This window comes from Theropithecus gelada, chromosome 4, assembly GCF_003255815.1.
Source record: "Theropithecus gelada isolate Dixy chromosome 4, Tgel_1.0, whole genome shotgun sequence".
Classification (NCBI taxonomy): domain Eukaryota; kingdom Metazoa; phylum Chordata; class Mammalia; order Primates; family Cercopithecidae; genus Theropithecus; species Theropithecus gelada.
In genome coordinates this window covers 155,926,299-155,945,935 of record NC_037671.1, presented here as the reverse complement: position 1 = coordinate 155,945,935, position 19,637 = coordinate 155,926,299, and the positions used below count along the sequence as shown (strand labels likewise).

At 37.5% G+C, this 19,637-nt stretch overlaps 1 protein-coding gene across 3 annotated transcripts in view; it reads right to left on the bottom strand.

The window, feature by feature from the left end:
- AKAP7 (A-kinase anchoring protein 7) overlaps nucleotides 1–19,637 on the bottom strand; it is a 147,313-nt gene that overhangs the window by 35,071 nt on the left and 92,605 nt on the right. For 2 of the 3 annotated variants that reach the window (XM_025384226.1, XM_025384227.1), the window contains exon 1: nucleotides 813–1,268. The exons of the other annotated variant lie outside the window; for it this stretch is intronic. In XM_025384226.1, coding sequence (XP_025240011.1) covers nucleotides 813–861 — 49 coding nt within the window. In that variant the 5' untranslated portion in view covers nucleotides 862–1,268. Of the gene's footprint in view, nucleotides 1–812; nucleotides 1,269–19,637 lie in introns of those variants that run through there. 3 annotated transcript variants of the gene reach the window in all.

Below are 19,637 nucleotides of genomic sequence, written 5' to 3'. Positions count from 1 at the left end.
AGCAAGTATGACTGGAAACATTATATTGAAAAGGAAGTAAAAATTCCCTATTTCGGGGCAACTAGGGTAAGGCAAACTCTATTCGGCATACTAATAAAAATGCCAGTATTCCATTTAACAAAGCTAAAATGTAAGTGAATACACATAAGCCAGTGAAGAACAAAATTCAATGCAAATGTCACCACTTTAAGTTCTCTTCTCTGGGCATAAGCAGCTGTGGAATTCAACATTCATGTAGGCAGGTTCAATGGGGTTTCTGCTAGAAGCAAAGCGGCATCACTTGTTTAGAGTGGTCTCATAGGCACACTTGAATCCCTTCCAGGAAGAACAAAGCAGGGGACACATGAAAATATCTGCAAGTGTCTAATATGTGTCATTTTAGAACAGGCTTTACCTCTCTATCTGTTACCGTTGAGCATTGCTCTGAAAATACGCCAGTTTCAGATAAGAAAAATGAAGTCTGGCTTGTACAGTATATCAAATTGAATGCAGCGATTTAAAGAAACTCAAAACTCAACTCTGACTCTAACGTAGTGTGATAAAAATGAGCTGGGAGAATACCAACAGAGAAGAATCAGAAATGAGTTTTCAGTATTTTGTATTTTTAACACAGCCCATCTACTAAGTTGCAGTACTTTTACAGTTAATTTGTAACTACACACCTACCAGTCCCTTTAAGAAACACACATTAAAAATCATAGCTGATTAGTCTGCTATCTTTCCTATTAAAAAAAGAGCAAAACTACCCCTAGAAGACAACCGCACAAAATAGTAAAGCATTTAGGATTCTGCACAGTACAAATCCCACTTACTGATTTTTCCTTCATCTCTTGAGAAAGGAAAGCAGCAAAGCTGGCCCATGGCACTGGTCCTGTCTGTCTTTCCTGGTGTTCTTCTCCGTGAGGACCCCAAATAGAAACTGCAGTTTATAGCACAGTCTGCGAGCACACCCTGCCTTTTTCACTCCACAGAGCAGCACAGGCAGCTTGAAAAGCCAACGCACACGCCGCAGGGGGAGAGAAAGGAGAAGGGAACTTGCTGCCGTGAGCAAAAAAGGCTCCACCTCCAGTCCTCCAGCCTAATGCAACTGCTCTGGGACTGGCATTCAGAGAGGGAAGTGGCTATACACTCCCTAATTCTCTCAAAACTGTGAGTCCCCGGCCGTAGGTCAGTGCCATGTGTGCTGTCTGGCTATCTGCATGTCTTTAAGAATGATAGCCGAGAAAAACCACAATGAGTCCTTTCTCCTACAGACAACTGCAGTAATTACACATGAAAATTCAAACCCGAAAAAAAAAAAAAACCCATATTTTCTGTCTGCTACTTAAAGAGGAAGAGCTTTCTTTTATCCACAAGAGATTGTTGTTTATGAATAGAAAACCCAAGAGAGCAGAACACTGGAACCACAACTTGTATGAAGTACCATTAACTACCTAGCAAACTGCATGAACAATAGAAATGATAGGCTAAGTGTGGGGAAAGAGGCGATCGACTGTTATCTGTACGGTACAGCATATCTTTTAAATTCCTGCTTTCTGAGATACTGCCTTATTCCCCTACTAAAGCAGTAATCAATACTATGAATTTTGAAATTATACCATCAAATATGTCAACAGCCTACAAAATTACTCAAATATAGATGCATCACTGACAAAAACATAAAAGACTAGGGCATCTTTCTGAATGAAGCCACAAGGTGATTGAGCAAATTCAGGGGCAGGAAAACAACTAATTTTAAGACAGGCTAGATTTTGAACTTTATTCCATGAAATAACAGATTTCATATAATGTTCAAAATCTGTTATCTTACAGAGATAATAGCCTTAGTTTATGACACTCTAGGAAAGAAAAATTGCCCATAGTGCCAGAAATTCCACCCCAATTCTTTCTTGCTCCTCTATTTTACTAGTTAGGCACACCTATTTCCCATGGATTAGAAGGAGAGGGAACATGATGATGCTAAACACCTCAAGTGGTTCTGAACATAGTCCACCTACTTTCATACTCATCCAAACAAAAAGAGCCTGCAGCGTGGAAAAATGAAAATTGTCACTTTTACAAATTATATTTGTTACATTTTAGAAAAAAAACAGTGAAGATGTCGACAAACACTAGTATCTGTTTTCAATGCTTTTTTTTTCTGAAAGATAGAATTTTGATAATTTTGATGCAAATATCAAAGAGTATTTGAGAGTGTCATCAAGGAACACAGTTGTTTCTATATGTCACAGGTACATTAATATGCACTTTGACTTCCAAATTAGAAATACTGTGAAGATCTATGGAATAAAAAGCAAAGATCTGACTGATTAAATTAAACTGGCAGGTCTACCCACATAATTAAAATTAACGTTCAGAGATTTATGCCTTTAAATTGCTTTCGCTTTTTCAGACTATTTAAAATGTAAATATGCTTATTTTACCTTGATTTAAAGAGGACACTCCATTCTATCATACAATGAACATTACAATTTTAAGTGAAATTCCACTTTTATAACCAGTTGTTTCTTCACAGCTTAGTGACTTATAAACAACAACTTTAAACTCTTCCATTATTCCTCCAAATTCACCAACACATGAGTGAATATAGATGTATGTTTTAAAATATAAAATGATTTTGTATATAAAGGTAAAATAGCCCTAAAAGCAATAATATAAACCTTATTAAGACTACAAAGCAAATCAATGGCCTGTAATCCTAAAAATGGTAACATCAGAACCTAGAGCAAAGATTGAACACTGGAGAGGTGACACAGAATGAGGTTCTTCCCAGCCTTACCACTGCCACTAGCCAGCTAGGAAACACCAGACAAACCCTTGGTCTTCTCTGGACCTCTGTTTCTTCATCCAGAAATAAGGCAGTAGGAATATTAGGATCCTCTATAGTACTAGCATTATATGATTTTGTGATCAAAATAACAAAGGAAATAGCCTAACAACCAGTGAACAATTATCCTAAACATTACTTTTTGTGTTCAATGAAGATGTATTTGCAGGGAACGTTCTTCATTGAGGAAAGTAACTCCTGGCATTTCCCAATCACCAGCATCGGTATAGTGATAAAACCTTTAGAGTCAGGAAACCATGGGTTTGAATCCCAGATGTCAGGTATTAACAGTTATGAAACTCATGTCTCCTTGTCGGAGTTTTGATATCTTTATCTGTAAATGAGGTAAGTTCATTATAAAGCTTTTAATTTGCGTTGCAAAATAGTATTTGAGGGGGAGGGGAAGAAGAGAACAAATTGTCTAACGGCTGTATTTATATGCACCTCAGTCTTTCTAGCACCAGGTAGCAATCTTGCCTCCTCCACTTCCAATTTTATGCCCTACTAGCAGCCATCTTGAGTTAATACTTACATATCTGGTCTCCAAACAAAAAGGTCCTCTACTCAAACCAGAGCCCAGGAGGTCAATGTTCGTGCAATAAATCCTACCAACTTAACTTTATTATTAATTATTCCCTGTTGGCACTGCTTCTGAAAATGTGCAATTAAGAACAGGTACAGGCACCATGGCTCATACCTATAATGCCAGCACGTTGGGAGGCCAAGGCGAGAGAAGCACTTGAGGCCAGGAGTGCAAGACCAGCCTGGGTAACACAGTGAGACCCCATCTCTACAAAAAAATTTAAAAAATTAGCTGGGCATAGTGGCACATGCCTTAGTCCTAGCTACTCAGAAGGCTGAGGGAGGAGGATTGCTTGAGCTCAGGAGTTCAAGGTTATAGTGAGCTATGATCATACCACTGTACTCCAGCCTGAGTGGAGGGGTGACTAAGTGCAACCCTGACTCTATAAAAAAATAAAATGAAATATGGCTAGGCGCGGTGGCTCACACCTATCATCCCAGCACTTTGGGAGGACGAGGTGGGTGGGTCACAAGGTCAGGAGTTCAAGACCAGCCTGTCTAACATAGTGAAACCCTGCCTCTATTAAAAATACAAAAATTAACCAGGCATGGTGGTGCACTCCTGTAGTCCCAGCTACTCGGGAGGCTGAGGTAGAAGAATCACTTGAACCTGGGAGGTGGAGGTTGCAGTGAGCTGAGATCACGCCACTGTACTGCAGCCTGGGTGACAGAGCAATACCCCATCTCAAGGCAGGGGGAAAATATATATATATATATACGAAATGTGTCATTAACTAACAGTATTTATCAAGATATTAACAAACAGTATTTAACAGTATTTATCACGAATGAAGGAAAGCTACTTTTTTCATAAGCATTAAGTGAATTAATCATAATGAAAGATAGAAAACAATGGAGAAATTCAAGACAAGAATTTGAAAACCTAACATTTATTGGACACTTAACACCAGGCACTTGAGTTTACTCATTCATTTAATCTCTAAGACAGCTCTCTGAGGACGGTGGTATTTACTATCCCCATTTTACAGGTGAAAAAAGTGAGCTCAGCAAAGTAACTTGTGTGAAATCTTTCGGAGAGTATGTGACAATAAGGGGATCTGAAACCAATCTGTCTGTCTCTACAAACCCTAAGCCACTGATCCAGAGTTCTGGATTATTCAACACAATTTGTGTGTAGACTCAGCTATATACGATATGAAACAGCATACCACAATTTCAAAATATTATGCAGAAAAAATGTTACTTAACCAAGCTCTATGGTAGTATGTTCAAAATCTTGCCTTGGTTCCTCATGTTTTGCCATCACATCCCTTTATTAATGCTGCTAGAGTAATATAATCCTATTTTAAAACAAAGGGCCTAAAGACAGACCCTTTTCGGGGCTGGAGCCTAGCACTGTTGCCTGCAACATCTTGGAAAAATGACTCAATTGAGAGCACAGAAATAGCAGAATGGCCCCTGAACACGTTCATCTTCCAGGAAAAATAGCAACTTGGACCATTCACAAACATAATCACTGGCAATACTGACGACCATTTATTAGGGAATTAGCACTCTTCTCAGCAGTATATGGAGGTCTACTATAAGATTTAAAAAAGAAGGTTAACCTCGATGAGGAAAAATATCTGATATGATACTATGTTCACAAACTTAAAACCATAACCTTTCCATGCTTTCTTTTCTCCCAGGCCTGGCTACGGACAAATCATGGTTAGGACAGTTGCTTATATCTGCTATCATATTTTGGGTTTTTTATTATAATTGTTTAAAATGGCAGGAATGAAACTATAAAAAGTATGGGGTGGGTGGCAGCTGCCTCTTGTCCATGTACTTAGAACTGTCCACTCTGATTATTGTCTCTAATGGAAAAAGATAATTCTTAACTGTGACCAAAAGCTCTATTCTGTTAGTTAGCATCTTTTTCTACCTATAACTGAACATATATATATATTTGGAGTCAAAATAAAAAGCAAATCTTGCTGTAAGATTTTGACTCTACAAACTGTACAAATTACCAATTCTTACCAAAACTGTACAAATTGCCAATTCTTCTGAGGCTTCCAACTCATTAATTAAAGGAAATTTGAGTCTGACAACTTGTAGAGACACATGAGAAAGAAAAAAATAGTAAATATCTTTTATTCAAAAGAGAGAAGAGAAAAGAGGACATTAAATGATGAAGTAAAGAAAGAGAAAAACCACTTTATCCTTCCAAATTTTGGAACCAAGCCTTAGGAGACAAGATATACTTTTAAGTACAAAAGAGACAATTCAGGAAGATTTCATTACACAGCAGGTAGCCCACTCATGGAAACTGTTATGCCAAGAAATGTCATAGTTCCAGTGAAAATGTATGTAAGCTCAAGAAGTGCTTGACAATTCATGGAAACATAACTCCTGGAAATTGGGATGTTTTGGAATATACTCCAATTTTTATGTTGCCATTGGGTACCAAAAAGACAAACAATTATTCTGGGCCTGAAGAAAATTGGATGGTCATACCCAATATTGCATTTTGTTTCTCTGTGTTCTTGTAGTGAAACCCCGTCTCTACTAAAAATACAAAAAAAAAAAGTATCTGGGCCTGGTGGTGGGCACCTGTAATCCCAGCTACTTGGGAGGCTGAGGCAGGAGAATCACATGAACCTGGGAGGTGGAGGTTGCAGTGACTAGAGATTTCACTACTGCACTCCAGCCTGGGTGACAGTGTAAGACTTCATCTCAAAAAAAGAAAAAAAAAAAAAAATTCAGCTCTCAATAATCAATTCACGATAGGCATACATCTATCACCCAGACCCAAAAGATGCTCCTTTATTGCTTAGCCTCTGCTGCACCTTTGTAGTCATTTTGTAACCAAAGAGAAAGATTCTGAAACAACATAATTAAACCATAACTGAAAAACTTTATCTATAAATCTCACTGGTTAAGTCCCGTTCTTAATTACCTGCAAAAAGAATCGGCCTTAACTGTGAAATCTGGAAGCCAAGAATCTTTTTTGTTAAACCATTATTCCTACTTTAGTCATATTTTCAATAGACTTTTTACTTCTCTGTACGGTGCTTTTGTTTTTCTCTAAAACTAAAAGTTAGAGGTATTTGTATTTGAAACTGCCATATGCTATACAATTTTAACATGTATAGCAATTGGAAAGAGAATTTTTTTTCTATAAAACAGAAGACAGAAAAGCATAAGGTGCCATATACAGCATATGTACATTTAGGAAAGGGGAAGAAACAAGTAGATACCAAGAGCTACCAAAGAATTCCTTTTTCTTCACCAATCCACGAGTCATTCTAAAATCTCTGCTGATGCGTTTCTGCTTAGTGCCAATTTTCAAATGCCTACTCCATGGTTACTATTCAGTCAGTTATTTTCTATGTGTGTGGCCCAACATTTAACGGCATGTATAGTCAAAGCCTTTTCCCCGAGAAATACGGAGGAAATTTTATCTCCCTGTTTAGAGGACATACAGCAGTAGAGCACTGGATGTAAGAGGCTAAAAGAAGGGCTGACAAGTCCCAGCAGGTATCTGGACACCTCACATTTACAGCATACTCTGCTACCAGTTTAATTCCAGCCACTGTTTATTGAACACATACTATGAGCTAATATGATCATCACATAGCTCCTGTGGTAAAGTTAACTCTTATGTAAAGGGGTGCCGCCAGAATAGGTGAGAGAGCCAGGGCCCAAGGAGGGTACGAGCCCCCCCTCTGAAGTCATGGCCCTAGTGGAGCTGGAAGGAGCCCAGCATTCCCATTGTATCAAATCACATTGGACAGTTTTATTAACTCAAAACAGTAACAGGAGAACAAAGGTCAGTAACAGGAGAACAAAAGTCAGTAACAGTCATTTATTCTAGACATATACTGTTTAGCCCTGCTTTTTACTGTCTGACCTTTTTTCAAGCATTAATGAAATCACAAAAACTAACATGAGTTACTTTCTCAAAAACAAGTTAAATGTTTGGATGTTAAAACCTTATTTGAAAAAAAAAAAAAGAAAAGAAAAGAATAATCTACTGACCAGTATTTGTATTATCAGACATGGCTGCTTTCTTAGTCAAGTGCTTTTAATCTTTTAATGTCCTAGACCTTTCAGAGGAGAAACCAACATCCTTCACAAGAAGAAAAGAAACATATTTCAGAAACACCAACAGGGCCCAATGAGAAGATTTTACTTGTAGTTTAACAATATAAACAGCAGAAAATTTGGTTCTACAATTTCTAAGTCACCGGAGGTTTTTCACAGGTCCTAATTATTCTTTATGTGGAATGCTCTCAATCTATATTTAGCTCTGAAAGTGGCCCACTGTTTGACCTTGGGCAAGACACCAGTCAGTCACATTTCATGGTATGTCAAGCTTCAAATAAAAGGACTTTAATAACTCAATATATTATTATTAAAGCTTTTTTTCCTCTAATAACACTTAAAGGGATAAGGAAGAATGAAAGTGAATCCTCGAAATAAAAGAAAATTTATTTATACCAGATAAAATGCTGTTAAATCAAGGCTGCTCTTGGCAGGTCTCAAAATCTGTCATGGTCCACCACGGCCCCGGTTGACATGCCTCCGATAGGCCCTGTCAGTATTCATTCTGATTAGTCTGTTTATGGATCCTTTTAACAACATGTGGTAACTGTCAGAACTGTCGTTTAAATATCCCACTAAATCTATTTTCTGTTCATACATTTCTTAATCCACAACTGAAATGTGTATCTGTTAGGATGCACTCAGCTGCAAATACCAAAAATTCTTGATTCATCTGGCTTAAAAATAAATGTTATTATCTCCTATAGTCCTATAAGCTATGGTAGTGTCACTCTAGAAGTGGTTAATTCAGTAACTTGACAAGATCATCACGGCTCATCCTCCTAGTGTCCCACGCTCAGCATGTGTACTTACAGTCACCCAGTGTCCAACATGGCTAAGATGGTAGCAAAGTACACCTAACACTTGACAGCTAAAAAATAGTAGTCCCTTCCCTCTAAATCTTTTTTTATCAACTCATTGGGTCCTACTGGCGTTTCTGAAATACGTTTCTTTTCTTCTCGTGAAAGATGTTGGTTTCTCCTCTGAAAGGTCTAGAGAATTAACAGATTAAAGGCACTTAACTTAGAAAGCAGCCATGTCCCATAATACAAATACTAGTCAGTAGATTAAGTATGAGAAAACTGCTGAGGTCCCCAGCAGACTTCTCACATATATTGAAATTGGGTCACACACCACTTCCTTCGCTAATCACTAGGAAGAAGAATGGAGCTAATCACCCTCAGAGCAAAAGTTAGGCCCACGTGGCTTGAGGCCCACTGTATCCCAGCCAAAACGAAGAAAATGCGCTCAGAATAGGCAAACTACTAGTGTCTGCTAGTGCTCTGTGTTTACCTTTTAATAAAAATGTGTATCTGCTTTTTGGTCAATTAATATTAAGAAAGTGATTAAAAGGGTCTATAAGTAATTTTATACAGCAAAAAAGGGAGGGAAAAGCCTAAAAAGTAAATCACTGAAAAAGAGTGTCATGCTAATAAAAAAAAAATCTATCACATACATATTAATGTATGCCACACTAATAAACAAAATTGTAATTGCTAAAATACATGGCTGGAGAACAAGTAGCAAAACTATGAAACTGCCTTTCTCTAAATCTTATTATACTAACACTGACTGCTTAGGTAAAAGCTTCCACTGATCATGATCCAAGTTGTTGGCAATGAACATATATTTGGCAGCTATGGTTCTCTGGTACCAAATATAAAACTGTGATGGTCAATTGCAGCTTCCTTTACTCATAGCCAGAATCGAGACAAAATACTCACCTGAACTCCAGTCAACAGAAGATCAAATAGAACCACAATTCATGAATTGACAAACTGTTGTTTTCTCAGTTGCTCACACTTAGTCCCTTAGGCATTTTATATAAAACATATTACAGTCAGATACAATATCAAAGGATCTCTGTGGGTTAATGAAAAAGACAGAATTTAAACTTCATAAAGGGAAATAAAATATACTCTGTGTTTCTTTAGTCCTCATTATCTTCATTTCTACCAGAACAAGTTTCTCTGTAGAAGATGCAATCTTGAATCATACAGAGACATTTTAGGCTACTGATGTTCCACAGACCAACAAGAAACAATTAACAAATTTGTCATACGTATGGAAATAATTTCCAAAACCTTTTATCTCTATCACAGCCTCTTGTTTAAGGTCTCCATCCTTTCTGTACAATACATATCTCAGGTAACCAGCTGCAAAGCAAATCTGAAGTTCTAGGTTTCCCAAGTAACCTTCAACTATTTCATTCATACCCATAGCTTGAACTACTAACCTAATGCCACTGAATCCTATAACCGTCATATACATATATATATATATATATATATATATATATATATAATCTATGTCCTGGACCTCTCTCCTCAACAAGCCCCTTGGTTGGGCCACAACTGCTTTCATATGCCCAAAATTGAACTCATTATCTTCTTGTCACCAAAGAAGGCTCTTTTATCCTGTACCACCAACTGGTGTAGGGCACTATTGTCTACCTGTCTAAACCCCAAATCTGGGAGCCAACCTAGGGTTCTCTTCTGTTTTTCAAAATCTATCCAAAACCTTAAAATATTGATTCTCCTGCCTACCAAGATCTGCGATACACACCCCCTCCTTCTCCTTCTCCATCCACTGCAAATGCCAAGTGCAGGCAATTATCATGACCTGACTAGACTACCACTCCTGCCTACTTATTGGTCTTACTGATCCGTTTCCGGCTCCCTCTCAACCATCATGCTTATACTTTACCAGCAGAGTGTCTTTTCTTAAGCACAAATCTAATCATGTCATGTCCAGCTCCAAAAATGTTGATGGCGTCCATTCCCTACAAAATAAGATCTGAACTACTTAAAGACAAGTAATTCATGTGCAGAGTGAATTACTTACACGTCCCTGCACAGACTCCACTGGGTCGCTTATGCTGCTTTCTCAGCCTGGAAAATCTCTTTCATTTGCCCCCCTCCACACTGAACATTCTCATTTTCAGTTCAAAACTTTCCTCTTCTGTGCAGCCTGCCCTGACAATCCCTGGCAGCATTAAAAGCACCCTCACTTGGTTCCCATTAACTTCATTACGGTCATTATCACTTTAAATTGTAATTGTTTGTTTGCATGCCTTCCCACTAGAAAGTAAACTCCGAGAGCATGGCTGTGTTTGCCTACCATCTTTGATCTTCTGTACACATCATAATGCTTGGCATTTGGTACCCTCAATAAATATCTGTTCAATAAATTGCACAAATAAATTATAATAACCAAAATTGAACTGAAAAAGTTTTAAAGTAAAGGAGAAGCCTTTATGTGCACAGTGGTCAGCAATGCTTCAAATGCCAGCAGGGAGCTGTGAATGAATTGGTAACTCAGGCAGTATCAATGAATCCTAAATTCACTCTGCCAGTGTGACAACCAAGACCTGTTCACTCACTAATCATATTTCACTACCCCCATTCATATTTTAAGAGTAACTATATAACAATAAAGGATGCAACTGAATTGGATTTTAAAACAGGGCTGGAGATTGATAACTGTGTTACCTCTCTTCCAGTTAATCAGATATCCAATAGTAATCAGGGTCTAGCTGTGACAAAAACTAAAATATAATTTAATGCAAAATAGAGGTTTCAAATGATAGAAGAAACTTCATGAGGCAATTCAGACCTCCAGATTAGATAACCTCATAAATGATACAATCTCTTCCATCTTAAAAGATAGTCAGTAAAGATATTTTACAAATCCCTTAACCCCTTGTTCTAGTGTCTTAACAATCCTTTAGAGTTCAAGGTTTTTCCTAATGCCTAGAATAGTGTACTCCTAGTAAGATTAAGGCGAAATGGACATTTTATTTTTCTTAGACTAACCCTACCATAAGTCACTCTTGAGCCTTGTTTGTCCTGGGCTTAAGAATTCTACATACAATTTGTAGCAATTCTACAACAATAATAATAGGCATCAGTTAATAAACATTGAGTATGTCTAGGCATGACGCTAAGAGATTTGCATGCATGATCTCATTCAGTCCTCATGAACTAACAACTATTATTATCCCCATTTTATAGAAGTGGTAAGTGGGTTTCGAGTCATTAAAAATGTGCAAAAAGTTGCGCAACTAAAAACTGGGAAGTGGCAGTGACCATTAGAACAAGGTCTGTCTGATTGTAGGAACTTCTGGTCGCTACGTTTTCCTCTGTAGTTTGAACTCTTTCTCTGTCTCTTTCTACTATTCTACATCCTCTCCAATGGCTCTATGTGTCACTGAAACGGAGAAGAATTTAATGAGTTTTATAAGTTTGCCTATTGTGATTTCACCACATTAGCAAGTTTTTAAAAATAACACTGTATTATATAGATTTGCCAACTTTGTTTTTCCAGTCAAAAAAATTAAACCAAGTTTTTATCTTCACCTATGTATTTATATATATAACTTATGTATACAATTTTTTTTTTTTTTTTTTTTTTTTTTTGAGATGGAGTCTGGCTCTGTCGCCCAGGCTGGAGTGCTGTGGCTGGATCTCAGCTCACTGCAAGCTCCACCTCCCGGGTTCACGCCATTCTCCTGCCTCAGCCTCCCGAGTAGCTGGGACTACAGGCACTCGCCACCTCGCCCGGCTAGTTTTTTTTTTGTACTTTTTAGTAGAGACGGGGTTTCACCGTGTTAGCCAGGATGGTCTCGATCTCCTGACCTCGTGATCCGCCCGTCTCGGCCTCCCAAAGTGCTGGGATTACAGGCTTGAGCCACTGCGCCCGGCCATGTATACAATATTTTATATTGTATAAAATTTTTATACAATATTTATTTTATTTATACACAATACAAAATAAATTTATATTTAATAAAATACAATTTAAATATTTTTTATATATTTTTATATATAAATATTTTATATTGTATTTTATATTGTATACATAAGTTATATATACATATACACACACACACATATATAAGCATCTTTACTTTTGAAATGCACCAGTGTTGATCACATGCCAATTTAAGGAAAGCATTAGGAATAATGCAAATCTTTAATAACTAGAAAACTGATGTTCTGATGTTAGGAAAGAATACCACTGCAATAAGTATTCTATATGACTAGCACTGCTATCAGTATGAATAAGTAACATTTTCTTTTTTCTTTTTTTGAGACAGTCTCGCTTTGTCCCTCAAACTGGAGTGCAGTGGGGTAATCTCAGCTCATGCAACCTCTGCCTCCCAGGTTCAAGTGATTCTCCTGCCTCAGGCTCCCAAGTAGCTGGAATTGCCTGGCTAATTTTTTTCATATCTTTAGTATAGGGTTTCGTCATGTTGACCAGGCTGGTTCTTAACTCCTGACCTCGACCTCCCAAGGTGCTGGGATTACAGGTGTGAGCCACCGCCCGGTCACTAGTGATTTCATAACACTGTATGTCAAGCACTGTGGTAAGCACTTTTAAAACATTAATAAACACTGATTAATGTGGTGAAAAATATGTTCAGAGGCAATGAGGCAATGTCATGGACTAGGTAGCCATAACTTTTGGCAACTAATAATTCATTATTATGTTAATGGCTTTGTTTGACCAGACTCTGCACTGGTCTGGTCAAATTTCATTTCATTCAAATGGTTTTATTCAACTGGTTTTTTTCATTCAAATGGTTTTATTTTTCCTGTTTATTTGGAAATCAGTATTTACCTTCATATTTTTTAGAATAAACTTCCAACTGAAGCCTCCACAAATAACTCATGAAATACCTTACTACTGCATCATTTTGGTAGTGATGCTTAATTTTCCAGATAGTTAAATTTACCACTTAGCACTGCCCCTTTAATATGCAGGGTTCCTAAGATGTCTAATATAAATCATAAGGTTTGAAACCAACAGATGGTTGGATTTTCAAAATAGCCTGAGCCACAGCTGCCACTTTGTGTTAGTATCCAGATTAATAGCTGATATACCAGTTAAAATACAGTGAGCCATCACTAAGATTAATTTTCTCAGTTATTTATCCCAAAGCTTCGTCTAACTTTGGCAGATGTAAAGAAGTAAGCTAAGAGTTCCAATTATTAGTTGCTTTTCATTTTTATTAGGGGCATATAACAACAAATTTTAAACATTTTGTTTTTAGAAGGCATGTTTCATCAAAGAAACATATAAAAGGGACACAGGATACAAAAACAAGATTGGAATTAAAATAGCATGTCAAAGGTTCCACTTTTTCGAGAACATTATACTTTTTTAGGTAGGGTGACCTAAGTCCCAGTTAAGCCAGGATAGTCTTGGTTTTCCTCTTTTATCCCAGCCTAGTAAGTAACAGATCCCCTTTTATACTTACAAGTATACCATTTAGATGATAAATCATATGGTCATGCAATTTGTATGTCATAAAATAAGGAAATACCTTGTAGTCAGCTCTTATTAAATAAATTACTCCATAATTTTAACAGAGAAAATTTCTAACTGCTAAGTTTTCAAGTGAAAAAAAAAGTGTACAGTTCTCTCAGATAATAAACAGTTTTTTCTTTTTTTTTTTTTTTTTTTTGAGACGGAGTCTGGCTCTGTCGCCCAGGCTGGAGTGCAGTGGCCGGATCTCAGCTCACTGCAAGCTCCGCCTCCTGGGTTCACGCCATTCTCCTGCCTCAGCCTCCCAAGTAGCTGGGACTACAGGCGCCTGCCACCTCCCCCAGCTAGTTTTTTGTATTTTTTAGTAGAGACGGGGTTTCACCGTGTTAGCCAGGATGGTCTCGATCTCCTGACCTCGTGATCCGCCCGTCTCGGCCTCCCAAAGTGCTGGGATTACAGGCTTGAGCCACCATGCCCGGCCAATAAAGTTTTTTCACTGTTCCCTCTTCTAAAATGCTTGAAATAAATTCATCTTAATTGGTCTAAGTAGAGATAAAATTTTCTTAATCACATCGCTGTTAGCCTGTGTAAAGAAAGAAGAAAAAAAAAAGGCAAATGTTTTGGTTCTACCTATCATGCAAGAGACATTTCTGTATTACATCATATCTATTTCACATGATAATGATTTTTAAATGAGTCATTTCACATAGATATGCTCCTGTCTGTCTGGGGTGGTTTTATACTTGTTACATTTTTGCCACATAATGCTCAAATGGAAATTAAGGAGGAGAAAAAATTAGAGTTATCAAACCAATTCATATTTGACATGGAGACAGCCTAATAGCCATCAAAATTAATTTATTCAAAGAAAGTGTTGAAAATATTGATCAAAATTAAGTTAGCTATCTACAGATTACATTTTTTCATGGTTTCCTTGGACCCACGAACTAAAGCAGAGGTTTCTTTTAACGTTTTTGACCTCAGGACTCCTTTATACTCTTCAGAATGACTGGCAACACCCCTACCCACCCACCTAGAGGTTTAGTTTGTGTGGGTTATATTCATAAACATTTACTAAATTAAGATAATTGTGGATATGCTTTGATACGATACCAAAACATGGTAAGTTATAGTTTCTTCAAGTTTAGTTGCAATGTAGAATCTTAAAACATACCAAAGAACTTTTTATACTCTACATTCAGATCTATTGATCTATCTTGAATTTTCAATGGATCTTTCTCCATGCATGACTTTGTAGTAACATGTATACCATAAAAATCCTAGAAGAAAACCTAGGAAATACCCTTCTCGACATTGGCCTTGGCAAAGAATTTTTGGCTAAGTCCCCAAATGCGATTGCAACAAAAACAAAAACTGACCAGTGGGGACCTAATTAAATGGCTTCTGCACAACAAAAACTATCAACAGAGTAAACAGACAACCTACAGAATAGGAGAAAATATTTGCAAACTATGTATCCAACAAAGGTCTAATTTCCAGAAATTGTAAGGAATTTAAATCAACATGTAAAAGAAAAAAACCCATTAAAAAATGGGCAAAGGACATGAACAGATACTTCTCAAAAGAAGACATACAAGTGACCAACAAATACATGAAAAAATGCTCCATGTTAGTGATCATCAGAGAAATGCAAATCAAAACTGCAATGAGATATCATCTTGTACCAGTCAGAATATCTATTAATAAAAAGTCAAAAAAACAACAGATGCTGCTAAGGCTGCAGAGAAAAGGGAACACTTACATACTTTTGGTGAGAATGTGAATTAGTTTTGCCACTGTGGAAAGCAGTTTGGAGATTTCTCAAAGAATTTAAAACAGAGCTACCATTCAACCCAGAAATTCCATTACTGGGTATATACCCAAAGGAAAATAAATTGTTCTACCTACAAGACACATGCACTCGTATGTTCATCACTGTGCTTGCTATTCACAATAGCAAAGACATGGAATCAACCTAGGTACACATCAATGGTGAACTGGATTAAGAAAATGGGATACATATACATCATGGAATACTACACAGACATAAAAAAGAACAAAACCATGTCCTTTGCAGCAACATTAAAAACACATTAATTAATATCACCCCCATCTCCTTAGAATAGTCTTTAAGCATGGCTTGGCAAAGGACATAAGGAAACTTTGGGGAGTAATGGAAAGTTCAGCATCTTGAAGGCAATAACGATTTCGCAGGCTATGGATATATGTAAAAACTCATCTAGTTGTATACTTTTAAGTATGTGCAGGTTTTGCATATAAGTTATACCTCATAGAGAATGTGATAGATAAAAACAAACTGGGAGGTCAGGCATGGTGGCTCATGCCTGTAATCTCAGCACTTTGGGAGGCCAAGGCGGGTGGATGACTTGAGGTCAGGAATTCAAGAACAGCCTGGCCAAGGTGGTGAAACCCTGTCTCTGCTAAAAATACAAAAATTAGCCAGGTACTGTGGTAGGCGCCTATAATCCCAGCTACTTGGGAGGCTGAGGCAGGAGAATCACTTGAACCTAGGAGGTGGAGGTTGCAGTGAGCCAAGATTGCACCACTGCACTCCAGCCTGGGCAACACAACGAGACTCCATCTCCAAAAACAAAAAACTGGGAAAATGAAGTTCATTAACCTACTGTGTGCTTTGTCAAGCAACTGATAATATATGCGAGTTTTCCAAAATTTCTATTTTTGCTTGAAAGCTTGAATTTTATGAGTAGCAGTAAATAATGTTAGTTGTTGTACTCGCTGTGACAAGTTTACTTGTTTATTTGCAAGAAAATGCCTGTCAACACCCAAGTATGAAAACAATAGTTTGTCCTTCAATCATTCTTCAAGAAAAAATGGTGTTCCATGGACGAAAGTGGCTACTTTAGCTCACAGCTTAAACAATCATATAAACACGTTTCTTTGGGTCAGCCTACTTCAATATGCACCAAAAGTGCCTCATGCATACCTCCCATTTTTGTTACACAGAATATTAGAAATATATATACTTAGAACTTGAGATTAAACACAATTAGCAATTTTTACTACTCAGCAAGAACATTCTTATAAGAAACTGCCTTTAAAAATTTTTTTTCTAGTTGCAACTGTCGAGATTTATACTGGTCATACACAGTTTTACTCACCATTGCTTTTGCATGTAAATGTTAACCCAGTGGAAAAGACAAATAATGTCTTATTATTTTTACAAAAATAGTTTTGTCCTCGCTGACCCCCTAAAAGTATCTAAAGGACCACCAGACCCATGGACCAAATTCTAAGAACGGGTGAATCTAAAGCATATTTTAAAAGAATTTAAAACCCAGGCCGGGCACGGTGGCTCACACCTGTAATCCCAGCACTTTGGGAGGCCGAGGCAAGAGGACCACTTGAGCCCAGGAGTTTAAGACCAGCCTGGACATAGGGAGACCACGTCTCTACAAAAAATAAAAATAAAAAATAAAGTAAAACCCAACAAAAGTATAGCCTTGTAAATGATTAGAATACTAAATCATGTATAAGATAAGCACAATGAGGCACATTTTCCTACTGCAAAAAGCAAATTAAAAAAAAGGAAGGCATTCATGCACATATCTACTGCCAATGCCCCTCTCCACTAAGTGAGCATATGGCATTTAAGCAATACACACATTTTCAAATTCAATATTTTCAAATTTTATTATTTATCAAAGGTCCAGGTTTAAGGATTCTAGAAAGCTCAAAACCTTTTTTTCTTAGATATGCCTTTCACCCAATGAAAAAATTAATTTCCTTCTCCTCTTATGCCTTCCTGCAGCATCAAACAATGGTTACTATCTTCCATAAAGGAGATCCCCATGCCTACATACTAAAACTGGGCAACATCCATCCAGATGTGGGCAACTCATCTCTGCCCTGGCCCCTAAGGGCAAAGGAGCACTGAAGATAAAGACGTCAGAGTCAGAGTTGAGGGTCTCCTCAGTCAAAAGGGACTCCAACCTCAGAAGCAAGGCAAAAGGTCTTTTCTTTTTGGCTGAACTACTGCCCTCATATGACTACTAGAAATGCCTGGGTGAACCATGACAAGCCTTTTAAGACCAACAAGCCTTTTAAGACTGATCTAGGCTGTCTGAGTGTCTTAAGGGTAATTCTCAAAAAGCAAGGACATCTGAAGAATAAATTCATTGACTCTACTCACTCAGAATTATCCTTAGTGTTCAGCCCATAAAGTCTGAGCATGATATCCTGTTGTTCTGGCCTATTTAGAATTGGATACGTTCTGACTAAACTACAGCTATATGGCACTAACTTATCTAGAACTCTTTCCTGGTCTATCACCATGTCAACGGAGATCTTTGCTTCTTCCATTTAGTTTATGCTTGGCCCAACCCCATCCTCCTCCCGGCCTCTTATGCTACAGTCTCAAATTAATTAAAGGTCTTATCTTTAGGACTCATTCCTGTGTTGTTATGTAGAGTATTAAACATCATCTTTTTTTTTTTTTAGTGTATGTGTTGCTGAAGCGAGCACAACATCATTCTCTTTTTATCTCACATTTATCTACTCAGTATTACACATTCACTGCCTCAGTACATGTAGCTATGTCCATCCGCTCACCAACTCCTCATACCCGCAAACCTAGCAACCTCCCACTCTGCAGCTTCCTCAGCTAACTCAACCATAGATTCAATCAAAATGTTGTCTATCACTATTAATGCCTCCACCCTGCCTCCCAATCCATTGCTTCTCTTTCATTGTATCAGGTTGGTGCAAAAGTAATTGTGGTCTTTGCCATTAAAGCAATGAAGTCAATTGCTCCAGAAAGTCTCCTTTCTCTATTAACTATCGCTCTGCTCCTCAATCTCATCCCATTCAGCTGAATTCTGCTACTCCCCTATCCCCCTACTCTCCTACTAAACAGTAAAATTATAAGCTTCCACTGTGTCCTATCAAATCCCATTATTGTTATAGACAAGTCCTATTCATCTATTCCTCCTCCATTTCTCAGACATAGTCTTTGCTGTCCGGTGATTCTGTATCACTCTTAAGGACTATGTCTTATACTTCTCTGTATCACATGATACCAAAGAGAGAAGTAGGCACATTGTACATGTTCAATAACATTCATTAATGTTGAATAATAATTATTAAGCAAAGAAACAGTGTTCCCAGAAAATAATTCTGTTTCTACCTCTGCTTGTAGAAGTTATAAATACACTGGACTGCAAACAAACAAACAAAAAATTCTAGACCCTTCCAAATTCCCCACTGCCTCCTGTAAGATATGTCTGACAGCTGAAAGTAAACTAGTCTTTGCAAGCACTAAATTGCTCATCAATCTTACAAAAGGTGTCATTTAGTCAATTACATTCCCAAGGGAAATATAAATGGAACCTAGCTGCCTGAGAAAAATTAATTCACCCAACTCGAGTAAGTAGCTCACAGAGAACAGCTTTCATAATCCTAAAATATTTCATTCCTGAACCATATTTCGTTCCTGGTTTTCACCAAAAAGAAGTAGGGTTTTCACTTTTTTATTAATTATTTGAATTTTAACTGATTAGTGCAATGTGGTTTGACAAGTAGGTATGATATCACCCAGAGCTTTCAGCATGAAACAACTAAAACGTACCTTTTCTTATATCTGAAAATATGAATGTTGCCACCATATCCTACCAAATTCTCCTAATACTCCACATAAAGGTATACAATGGCAGAAGATAAAGAGGAAAATGTTCACCATAGAAACGTAAAGTAGGCAACAGCTGGCAAGAGGTACACACTCAGATGCCCTCAGGAGTCAAGTAGGCAGTGTAAAGGTAAACAGATTTGTACAAGAACAACAGGGTAAACAGGATAATAACAGATAGCTATGCTCAAGGTCACAATGCCTATTACTCCATCCAGGAAATTGTAGTGCCATGCAAGAATG